The sequence below is a fragment of the Protopterus annectens genome, chromosome 3.part0 (assembly GCF_019279795.1).
Source record: "Protopterus annectens isolate FY-2018-M chromosome 3.part0, PAN1.0, whole genome shotgun sequence".
NCBI lineage: Eukaryota > Metazoa > Chordata > Ceratodontiformes > Protopteridae > Protopterus > Protopterus annectens.
In genome coordinates this window covers 474,506,420-474,519,406 of record NC_056731.1, presented here as the reverse complement: position 1 = coordinate 474,519,406, position 12,987 = coordinate 474,506,420, and the positions used below count along the sequence as shown (strand labels likewise).

At 37.6% G+C, this 12,987-nt stretch overlaps 1 protein-coding gene across 3 annotated transcripts in view; it reads right to left on the bottom strand.

Moving 5' to 3' along the window:
* PHACTR1 (phosphatase and actin regulator 1) overlaps positions 1-12,987 on the bottom strand; it is a 1,877,004-nt gene that overhangs the window by 1,223,105 nt on the left and 640,912 nt on the right. Inside the window, exon 1 of one of the 3 annotated variants that reach the window (XM_044064899.1) lies at positions 8,875-8,977. The exons of the other annotated variants lie outside the window; for them this stretch is intronic. Coding sequence (XP_043920834.1) covers positions 8,875-8,962 — 88 coding nt within the window. The 5' untranslated portion in view covers positions 8,963-8,977. Of the gene's footprint in view, positions 1-8,874; positions 8,978-12,987 lie in introns of those variants that run through there. 3 annotated transcript variants of the gene reach the window in all.

The window sequence follows — 12,987 nt, the reverse complement described above, 5'->3', positions numbered from 1 at the left end:
CTTTTCTGGTCAGTATACCAGTCTGGGAAACAAATGTAAAATAAATAAATAATATTTAATGCATGTAGTCTTTTTATTTACTTTTATGACAGGGCAAAGAAAACTAAACGCTAGGCAGATATTGTGCAGAGGCTGGCAATGAGTTTTTGGTATTACTTTAAATGACTGTCTCCTCTCATGGGGAACAATGCCTGTGCATTATAGGCTTGCCTTTCACTAAAGTTGACATTCATAGGGTGCCATAGAACTCAAGCAGGATGACTGCTTAGACTCAAAACTCTGAACAAAGTGTCAGGAAAGAAGTAAATAATCACTTAGTTCAAGGTATGGGAAAAAGACAAAAAAAAATCATAAGTTGGAGGACGAAAAGAAAAGGGAGCAGCAGCTTGTGGTGTTTAAAGCAGTGCCTCATGAAGCTGGCAAACTGTTCCTAAAGCCGATGGCAGTCACTGATCATGTAGGCCTCATGAGGGAAACAACACTAGGCAATCGACAACAAGAAGTGTTTAAACTGAAAGAAATAATCCAGAACTGGGAAGAGGACAGAGCAGCTCTGGGGTTAAAGTTGTAAGGACACTGTAAAGGGTTGGCAGAAATAGGAAAAAAAGCTATAATGGCAAACAGGAAAAAAACTGAATGATCTATAAAACAGATCCAGAAGAAAAAAAACATAAAGAGAACATGAGTATCAGACCATGTCCTGCATACAGAACTGGAAAGAATGCTACTGAAATAGCTGAAAACAAAATTTCATTTAAGCAGCCTACAAGAACTGCTAAAAGAAAGAATTCACACAGCTGGTAGAATAAAAGTGCAAGAGAAAGACATCTGAGACATGTATTAGCATGTCTGCACAGCTTTAAATATAAAAAAGTTGTTATGAGGCAAGCTAGTAAACAGTATATATTTTAGAGTATAAAATATAGATTATCATATATTTAATGGTATGTTCATAAAACTGGTGGAGGATTAATCTGATTCACTACATAAACTAAGAAAAGGGATGGCAGACTTGCTGGGGCCACTGAAATTCCATGGAATTCCTGCGTGGATGAACTACCCGGCTAACTTAACTATATTACAGAAGAGAAACAGAGATAAGTTCCACACAAAGGAAAAGAAAAATTAAAAAGAACAGACATAAATAAATAAATAATAATAAATAATAATAAATAAGTAAATAAATAAGAATAAATAAATTCAAATATCCCACCAGAAATGGACTGGCAGCCAAACTTTCAAAGGACCATAGAGGAGGCAGAATTACAAGTGTCATGGAGAACATTTAATGAAGATGCACCTGTGGGAGAAAGAATGGAACAGGAAGTAAACACAGCCATGCAGAGTGATATGGACAAGATAAAAGGGACACACAAGACCATGAACATGGCAGATGACAGAAGTGAAGGAAAGGAAATATGAAAGGTGTGTAGAAAAAAAGATACAGTAAGAATAACAAGAAGCTACTCAAAGCAGAAATTCAGCAGAAGATAAGAGCCTGAGAGTGCAGGAGAAGCAGGGATAGAGATACAAAAGCAGAAGAAGAGGAAGAAAAAAAAGTACAGTTGTATAATTAAATTTACCATAACAGTAGGTGTTTGAATGATCACTGCTGCAGTAGCCTTAGCTATATGAGTTATATCTTGCTAAAGATATAACAGACATCTTCCAAAGTTTCAGGGCACCTTCCATAAACTCAGTAAACTCCATTGTATTTAGACACTGGGTCATAACTGTACATCAAAAAAACTGAGACTAAAGTCACTGAAGTGAAAGAACAAAACGAGGTAAAAGACACTGAAAAGGAATAATGGTACATGTGAACATAGGGCACTATTGAAAGGTAATATTTTTAATGCACTGTGCATTCTGTCAGTTACAGAAATGTAATTGGGTAAAGGGATGTGTTAAAAATAGACAAGACTGCTGTTAAACAGACTTTTCTGTGATACACCATATGTTATAACTGTTTGTGTTTTCATATAAAAGTACATTTTTAATGTTGAAGCAGTGAGTAAAAGTGTTGTGGTATACCTGCCTGACAAATGGGGTGTGTGGAGAAAGAAAGAATTCCAGAAACACCAATCTTAGGTTCTAGTACAATGCATTACAGAAGACAAAAGCAGAATGCATAAAACCGTCATAAAAGTAGGATCAAATGCAAGGGAAACAAGCAGTAACTGTGGGGAAAGAGGAGAGATGATCAGGAGCAAAAACAAATAGGAACCAATCACAGAGAAATGAAAATCAAATGACAGTGACAAAACAGAACTGTAAAAAATGACAGGGTGACTGATCCCAAGTCCAGAGGTGCTCAAATTGCAGGCTAGAGGGTGACAAATCCGGCTGTATGGGAAGACGGGGGGGGGTGTAGGTAAAGGCCAAAGGAAGAAGGCCCAACTAAGCAGTGAAACTCAAGAAGAGGAGTGCCGTTCAAAGGCAAAGATGGTGGAGCGGGGTACAAAACCGAGGAGAACAGAAAGGAATGAATCAGATTGAAAGTGGTAACCTGGAACATGGGCAGGGGCTTTGCACCCAATCAAAAGGGAAGTGGACAGGGTTGTGGTACTGCTCCTATGGACCCAAATTAAAGGTAAAAAGGAGGGAAAATCATGAGCCCTCAATAACCCAAGGGGGAAACAGATAATAAAGAAGTGGGGGAGGGGCAAGAGGGGTGTAGCCACCCTTTTCATAAAGGATTATATGTAATGTTTGAAAGGGTGCAGAACAACCAGGAGGAGGAGACTGATCATTTGGCAAGGAAGATTAAATAGAAGGAGATGGACAAAAGGAACTTGTATGCCCCAAACAAGAACACACAAGACTTTTACAGCAGTTTTTTTTTGAACAATGGAATTTGACACAGCTTTCTATAGACTAGGTCTACCAATAAAGAACCACCTCACTACTGAGATAAAAAAAAAATCTATCAGTGCAATAATTTAAATCAGCCCTGAATGAACACCTACAAAAGAAAGCAAATGTACCCACTATCACAAGACTGGATAAAATTCACCACATCCTGTATCTTATACACTGTTTTTAAATATCTGTACGATTGAACGATGTGATAATATACCCTAAAAATCTATATTTTACATTTATGCTGCAAATGTTCAGTTGCTTGTTATACTATTATCATGTACACACATATTATTTATGATTCCAGTAGTATGTCAAACCCTTTGTAGTTATATAATGAACTTCCACTGTATATACTGATATTGTATTTGGTATTGTACTGCCATTAGTACCAGAGTCATGACTGAAACCCTAATAAACAAATTGTAATAAATACATAAATAGAAAGGGATGGAGAGGAAATCACTGGAGAGGACTTCAGCATCACTAGGTCCCAAGAAAGATGTACAAAAGAGAGTACAGTATAGAGATGAAAAAAAGAGTTAGAAAGGAACATGAGAGAAGCAGAGTAAAAGGATACATGGAGGAAAAGACACCCTGAAAAGATGGACTACATATTTAACAAAAACTGTTTGATTCATGTCAGTGACCTGGAAGGATAGTAGGGAAAGAGGAAACCAACAATGGTAGAGGGGGTAGAAATACAACAGAGATACTTACCAGACTATGCAGCATTAACAATGACAAGATGGCCAGACGGGAATGAGCTGAGGGAATGGAATGGAGACGGGTGAATTACAAGTGGAAAGATCAGGAAAGGAATCAGCAATTAGAAAAACTAATAGAGGAGACAGTGCAGGAGGACACTATAGACAAAACACAACTGGGGAAATACATGTGGAATGTAATCAAAGCAGCAGTTAGGGCAGGGGTGTCCAAACTTTTGGCTTGCTGGGGCCGCATTGAGTGAACAGAAATTGTCTTGGGGCCGCATATAAAATATATCATATAGTTAACTCTTTTGTTGCTGCAGGAGACCAAAGTTGATCTCCTGGCTGTACTGTAGGTGCATTCGAACAATGAATAAATGTAATAAATGCCTAATATTTGCCTTAAAATTCTAATTCTCATTTTAATTCTCTAATCTAACAGTTAACTCTAACATCTTAGTTAATGTATATATATATATATATATATATATATATATATATATATATATGTATATATATATATATATATATATATATATTTTTTATTTTTTTACAAATAAACAGATATTCACTACAGCACTAGCATTTCTCACTGGGAAAACCACTCCAGCAGTCCAACTACATAAAATGTCAATATTAGCAGTCCTACAATACTATAATCCACAAAATTAAGCCAACAAATTTGCAATAAAGTAAAGAATTCACATTACTGACTTAATAAAACAATTCTGAATAAGCTACAAGAGGGTCTCACCCAAACAAATGACTGGTGTCAGAAACATAGCCTCAAGCTATATGCCAAAAAATGCATCATCATCCCTTTTGAGGAGAGTAATGTCCCCACAAATTATCACATTAATAACAGTGTTGTAAGGACGCAATCAGTCGTGAGGTGCTTGGGCACCCAGATTGATAGAAACCTGACTTTTGACCAGCACGTTGTCTAGACAGGAAAGGAGCAGCAAGTAGAATGAATAAAGAAGGAGAATCTGAAAAAAATCACGATGGAGGAGATCAAAAGGCTGTGATGGCAATGCGAGATAGACAGGTAGAGGGCCAAGATGGATATCCGTTTCAGTTCTACAAGTGGGGGAGAAAGGCAACATGGACAGTTCTGACAGAGAAGTAGGAAAGGATAAGAGAAGCAGAACAAATAACAATGCCTTATTTCAATTAAGGTCATCCTTTTGCATGGTCTGCAGATATGTATTTTTCAAAATGTGATTTTTTTTTTTTTTTTGTAATGTCTGCTGCATTTATTTCAGGAGAAACTGGATTGCGGTAACTAAGATAAGAGCGGAACAAACTTGGAACCATAACGTTTAATGTACAGTTCCAGTTGCTAACAGTGAGACATACCTCTCAATCTTTTAAAGCACAAAATTTGAACAAAGCCGAATATAATGGGGCAGGCAAACTCCCAAATATAGGGAGAGAATTTAAGTACTCTGTTTATAAACTTAGAAAGTTGCTAGCATAACAGGTTTTATGTTAGCATGCATTTTAGAAGAATGTAAAGTCTGAAACTAAAATGTGTGTCATTACTTAGTGACTTCCATGTTCAGTAATTTACCAGAAAAAAACACAACATTTGTGTTATTTTCATAAGCACAAAAGTATAGTTAAGAAAGGTGAGGGGGGGTGCAGGGGGGCTTAGCAACTTAAACCACAAAATTAGGTGGGGGTGTAAAGTACTGCATACATTCTGCCCTTCTGACCCACTAATACTTGAACCTGTCCAAGTTACATCTCTTATAGGTTCATAGGTAGGTACTAGGCTATCGGCCCAAGGACCTAAGTAAGCCTAGCCAACAAGGTTCCATGGCTTATACCACCCACGAAAGTTAATTTCCTGTGCCCCTGTTGAGCAGATCCACAGAAGTGATCCCCAGTGTGTATTTCCTATTTCCCATCCACTCATCAAGATTTTTCTTGAAGAGTGCTAATGAGGAACTTTGCTTGACATAGATGGGTAGCTTGTTCCAGAGTATAGGAAGTCTCTGGGACAGGAATCTATCCCTCCAGCATGTCTTATTTATTGTGGTGACAGGATTTAGGTCCCTAGAGTGTTTAGCTTGGAGGGATTAGGATTTCTTTAGGTGCAGCATGTCCAACAGCTCTGGGTTTAACATAGCTTTATATGTTAGGCAGAGAGCTCCTCGGAGTAGTCGATATTCTACAGAGTAAAGCTGGAGTTTTTTGAGATGGTCAGTGTAGGACATCTGTCTGAGGCCAGTAATCCTGTTTGTGAGGTACTTCTGTGGCCTTTCCAGCTGCTGATGTCTTGTGAGGTACATTCCAAAAGGGGTGTTGTACTCTATAATGGGTCTAATGATTGCTGAGTAGAAGGGAACAATGACCTCTTTTTTCCTGGATGAGAACCCTTTTGTAATGAGGTGTGCCACATAGAAGGATTTCCTGACTACTCTGGTGATGTGATTATCAAAGGAGAGACTACTGTCCACCTGGGTCCCAAAGTCTCTTATCACACATTTGGCATTAAGTAGACTGCTGTTTATGTGGTAGTTCAAGGGTACAGAGTTTTTATCAAAGGATATGACAATGCACTTTTTGGTATTGAGCTTGAGGCCATGCCTCTGACACCAGCCATCTGTCTCCGTGAGGCTCTTCTGTAGGATGTCCACATCATTTGGGGACTCGACTATGGCTTCTAGTTTGCAGTCATCTGTGAACTTCATTAGCCAGAGGCCTTTTGTGTTAGCCTGTACTTCAGAGAAGTAGATACCAAACAGGAGAGGTCCTAGGACTGAACCCTGTGGTACTCCACTTGTCACTGGTTTGAAGTCAGATTTGGAGTCTGCAACTTTTACAGTGTGGGTTCTGAGAGTGAGCCAGTTGGCAACCAATCTTGTGATGTAGGGATTTATACCTGTTTTAGTGAGTTTAGTTATAATTCCAGAATGGGGGATGGTGTCAAAAGCCTTGGCGAGGTCAAGATAGGCTGTGTGAACCATCCTACCCCCATCTGCGGCTTTGGTGACTGCCTCAAAGAAGTCGATCAGGTTCAGAAGGCATGATCTGCCTTTCACAAACCCAAACTGGGTGGGGTCCAGAATTTGGAGGTTACCAATGTCTTTGTTTATGCGTTCCATGATGATAAGAATAAGGGTGATGTACAGAGGGATTAAATTGATCAGTCACAGCATGAAGTTATGGGAAAGAGTAGTGGAAGCTAGGTTAAGAAGGGACGTGATGATTAGTGATCAGCAGTATGGTTTCATGCCAGGAAAGAGCACTACAGATGTGATGTTTACTGTGAGAGTGTTGATGGAGACGTACAGAGAAGGTCAGAAGGAGTTGCATTTTGTCTTTGTGGACTTAGAGAAAGCATATGACAAGGTGCCTAGAGAGGAGTTGTGGTATTATATGAGGAAGTCGGGAGTGTCAGAGAAGTATGTAAGAGTGGTACAGGATATGTACGAGGGTAGTGTGACAACAGTGAGGTCTGCGGTGGGAGTGACGGATGCATTTAAGGTGGAGGTGGGATTCCATGAAGGATCAGCTCTAAGCCCTTTCTTATTTGCAATGGTGATGGACAGGTTGACAGACAAGATCAGACAGGAATCCCCGTGGACTTTGATGTTTGCAGATGACATTGTGATCTGTAGTGATAGTAGGGAACAGGTGGAGCAGACCCTGGAGATGTGGAGATATGCTCTAGAGAGAAGAGGAATGAAGGTCTGCAGGACTAAGACAGAATATATGTGTGTGAATGAGAGAGAGGATAGAGGAATGGTGAGGATGCAAGGAGTAGAGGTGGCAAAGGTGAATGAGTTTAAATACTTGGGATCACTAGTTCAGAGTAATGGTGAGTGTGGAAGAGAGGTGAAGAAGAGAGTACAGGCAGGATGGAGTGGGTGGAGAAGAGTGTCAGGAGTGATTTGTGACAGATGAGTACCAGTAAGAGTGAAAGGGAAGGTCTACAAGAGGGTAGTGAGACCAGCTATGTTATATGGGTTGGAGACAGTGGCACTGGCAAAAAGGCAGGAGTCAGAGCTGGACGTGGCAGAGTTAAATATGTTAAGATTTGCACTGGGTGTGACAAGGGTGGACAGGATTAGGAATAAGTATATTAGAGGGTCAGCCCAGGTTGGAAGGTTTGGAGACAAAGCCAGAGAGGCAAGATTACATTGGTTTGGACATGTGCTGAGGAAGGATGCAGAGTATATTGGGAAAAAGTTGCTAAGGATGAAGCTGCCAGGTAACAAGAAAAGAGGAAGGCCTAAGATAAGGTTCATGGATGTGGTGAGAGAGGACATGCAGTTGGTTGGTGTGACAGAGCAAGATGCAGAGGACAGGAAGAAATGGAAACAGATGATCCACTGTGGCGACCCCTAATGGGAGCAGCTGAAAGAAGAAGAAGACATTCCATGGCCTTACAGACCAGGCTCATCAGGCTAATAGGGCGATAATTCCCAGGATCAGTGGTGGCTCCCCCTTTGTGGAGTGGGATAACTGTTGCTGTGCTCCATTCAGTGGGCACAAAGCCTGACATGAGACTCTTAACTAAAGGACGCACAATACACACAATAATTAGCCTGGAATGGCCGTATTTCAAGAATGGCAACAAATGGTCACAGATGGAGTATTCAGAATGAATATTCAACAGTTCACAGGATAATCTGCATGGCTTGTCACTCAGCCGTATTTTGCATGCAATGTCACACTGGCTTGCCCTGTCAATCATGTAGGCCATTCCCATTCCTGCTCAAAAATTGTGGTGGGGTAATGCTCTAATACAAAGCTGCCAAAGCTATAAAAAATGATATGAAAATAGAAGAACTTCAGAACAAAATAAAATCTAAAGAAGCATCCATAAAGGAAACCCAAGAAAAACTGGTAGATCTTAAGGCAAGAAGCCAAAGAAATAATTTAATAAGAGGCATACCTGAAAAATATGAACACCAACTGCAAAATGCTCTTACACAAATTATAAGTATTCTCCTAGACACTGAACAAATGGCAAAAAAATGGACATTAAGAGAATACATACAGCTCCCCACAAATCTTAGAACATAAGCAAGCCAAGGCAAATATATGCCAAATATCTTAACTTTCAACATGTGCAGAAAATACTAAATGCAGCTAAAACTAAAAAGTTTATAACCTGGAATGGACATAAAATTGCCTTTACCCAGGATCTCCCAATACAAATAAAACAACAAAGAAAAGTACTTTCCCTTCTGTGCATTCCTAATAAGCAAGAAAATCAAGTTTCAAATGAAATGCCCCAGCCGCCTTCCCTTTCAATACAAAGATCACAGATTCATGGCTAACTCACCAAAAGAAGCAACAACAGCATTTCTACAGTCTTTCAACTCACTTCCCGACTTGTGAAATTTCTGAGCATGAAATGGCAGTGAATCCATAACTTACACTGAATGTGACAAGTATATTCAAGAAAAAACAAAAACCAAAAATAAAAGAAGAAATCTCCATCTCATCATTCCGTCTAACACAGCAAATTCCCACATTAACAGGAAATAAACAGTGTGCATCGAGAAGACAGTTTCAAGCTTCAGTATTATACCAGACCCCATTTCAAGGTGGTACACTTTCTATTTCCTCTGCCAGGACAATTCACAGAGCCTGGGAAATGAAAGAAAACACTGCACTACACTGGAAAACAACGAAAACCTTTTAGAAATAGAGTGGAGCCCTCTTACACTACCTAGAAGTAGTGTGAAGCTCACCACAAATGCCAGGACAGATGCTTTACTAATGCAAGATTCTGAGTTACTGTATGCTGTTACTGTTTCAACAAGATCATAACTAATTACAAAGCATTTCCTTGGAAAAGGATAATAACAGACATAAACTAGAATCTAAGGACACTAAACTACAAACCTGGATATACGTATGTATACTATGCATATAATCTGTATACATGTGTGTGTGGGGTTTTTTTCTTCTTTTCTGTCATTACTGCATATACTGCATATATAGTGGAATGTTGCTGCTGAGCAAACATAAGACAAATGGGTTGATTATCTTCTAAAATTGCAGAATATAACAGTATCAGAGTGAAAAAAAATCTCAGAATCATATGTAAACACTAATAAGTATGTAAACCAATCTCTGGAATATATTATATATATAGGGCTATCTTTCTCTGATTTGTTATTTAATTGTTTGGCATGGTTCTTACAATCTAAAAGGCACTATTGAGAAACTGAGAGCAGGGATTTAGGATACTGTGTTGTAGAGGAATATCCAGATCTTGAGTGCATTTGAATTTGTATTATAGAGTTGTGCTTTATCTTACATTATCTGTTATGTAAAAGTGTTATAACGTTACCTTGTGCATGCTACACTAATTGAAATGGTTTTGAAAGTTACATTTTTTGATTCTCTTCCAGATGGGGTAGGTAAGTGGTTAGTGTTGCAGTAGCTACACTTAGACTAATGAAAGTTCTTAAAACAATACAATAAAGTATAAGGGAAATGGCTGAAGTTATTTTAACTATAACCTACATTGCAGACAAAAATGTGGATAATCAATTCATGGAATGTAAAGGGACTCCAAGATAAAAAGGAAAGAAAGCTACTTATGCATATACTTTTCCAATCTAAGGCAAACATAATCTTTTTACAAGAGACCCATATGCTTGTCGAAGATTGGGAAAAAGACAGAGAAAAAATGGCTATTTAAAATAATAGCATCAGGCAACAGTACAAACTCTAAGGGTGTTGCAATTCTTATTAATAAAGCCTTCAGTTGGGAAATAACAGAATGCGTGGCAGACCAAAATGGCAGATGGTGTTACTTTATTTGTACTAATACCCACTGTCTAAAACCTGTTCTATTCTTAAATCTATATAGCCCATGTGTAAAACAGCATGATTTTATTATTGAAATATATAATATCTTAATGAAATTCCCAAGCTACTATTACTTACTAGGAGGTGACTGGAATGTGGTTCTTAACCCACAAACAGATGTACTAAAAACAAAATATACAACTCCCAAAATGTATTAACCCTAAAGGATCTAATAATAGATTACAAACTAGCTGACCCATACAATTTTAGTGACAGCAAATCCTCAGTTAACAAATATATGTATTACTCTCCATGTTATAAATCATGGTCTAAAATAGATTTCTTCCTGGTCTCCGAGATACTTCTCGAAACAAAAACAAAATATAAAATAGAACCCAGATTCTTCTCAGACCATTCTAAAATTATCATAGCACTGATGCCACCTAGCGAGAAGAACAATAAAACCAAATGCCCATCATGATCCTTGAATCCAAACCTCTTGCAAAGAAGAATGTAGTCCAAGAAATAGATAATATACTACTGGAAAAAGACAATAATCCTTTAGATAAGAACATACCATGTGATGTGCGGTGGGCATCTTGCAAAGCAAGAATAAAGTGAATATCAATTCAGAAATCATCCCATTACAAAAAAATATACAGAGAAGAAGAATATAAACTACAAACCAAGTTGAAAGAATGTGAAATGAAAATTCAAATCAAATACAGCTCAGACCTAAAAACACAAATGATAAACTTGCAAAAAGAATTATACCTCTTACATTCAAAACAATACTCTTTTGTTGAGATGAAGATGCTAGCTAGATATGCTGACAGTGCTCAAACCCCTTCCAAACTACTAGTAAGAATAATCGCAGCCAACCAAGCAATATCAAATATAACAGAATTAGACTATAAAGGAATGAATATTAGTACAAATCAAGAAATTGTAAAGACTTTTGAAATCATAGAAACTTGTATGGACCACAAAAGCAAACTACATCAGAAGATCGTACAAGTTTCCTAAGAAACGTAACCTTCCCAAAAATAAATGAACAACAAAATGAAATGTTAAGAGCACCATTCACAAAAGAAATTCTAGCTGAAGTAGCTAAACTAAAATCAAGTAAGGCACCAGAATCAGATGGTTTCACAAATGAATTTTACAAAACCTTTGCCCAAAACTTAGCAAACAATTTAGTAAAACTATACAACCACATCAGGGAGTTTGGCATTACAGATCCATACCTAATCTCCAGAACTATTTTTATTCATAAGCCTAACTCAGAAAAATCAAATCCACTAAACTACAGACCAATCTCACTAATAAATATTGGCATCAAAATCCTAGCTGCTGTCCCAGCAAATAGACTTAAAAGAGTATTTTCAGTAAGCAATAATGAAACTATGTGAAAAAGAAAAAACCCAAAGTATGCCCTGGCGTTAGACGCTAGCAAAGCCTTTGATAAAGTTAATCAAGAATTTCTATTTGGAGCACTGCCATACTGTAATATTCCAAAAGCATTCACTGACATAATTAGAAAGATATATAAAAGCTCACACACATCACTTAAAATAAATAAAATAGAATCCAAACCAATAAGAATCGTAAATGGCACAAGGCAGGGTTGCCCCGTGTTTCCATACCTCTTCAATTTATATATTGAATCCCTATTCCTTCTCATATTCCAGCACACATATCATCACATACCAAAGCTTCTTGTCCTAACAGCTTTCGCAGATGATGTCAATATATATTTCGAAACCCCTAATACAAACCTCAGTAAAATTACGAAATCTATTAAACATTTCTCAGAAGTATCAAACTTTGAAATGAACTCATCCAAATCCAAAATCTTTCCAATTAATCCACTAGGCCATAAAGAATACTACTTCCTGGACACACCAATTCAAATTGACTACTCCCTCAAATACTTAGGAATACATTTCGATAATAACCAGAAGTCAATAATCCCAAATAACTTAGGGAAGCTATGGACACAGGTAAACCAAGACTTCTATGGATGGAAAAATATGAAGCTATCAACCTTAGCTAAGGTTGCAGTCATTAAAATGAATGTTCTTCCAAAAGTGATTTATCAGTTAAATGCGCCAAACACTAACATCCCCGAAAACTTCTTTCACAAAATCTGCCCAGTAATACCCAAGTTCATCTGGTACCCAAAATCAACAAGGATCAAATACTCTAAATTAATCCTGCTGAAAGAAAGAGGGGGACTGGATCTTCCAGATTTCAAGCTATATTAAGGCATAATTTACTCTAGCAGAATAATACAGATATCAAAACACTCTTCTATGGCTAAAGAACGGTCACCAACATGGGTCAAACTATGGTTTGAACATGTTAAAGCATTAAATATTAATCCCAAAGCCCTACCTTTTATCCCGAAGTAACAATTCAAGACAATTGGATTACATAAATCATTAAGAAATAATATCATAATATTCCAGAAGCTACTTGAATCTATAAACCTAGTACATACTTTGACTCTTCTGCAACCTATACATTTAAATCCTAATCTCAGATTAAATAACAATATGATAAATCTCAATCAATATCCACAAATTAAGAACTATGTTGTATGGGATATTTTCAAAATGAATGACTATAC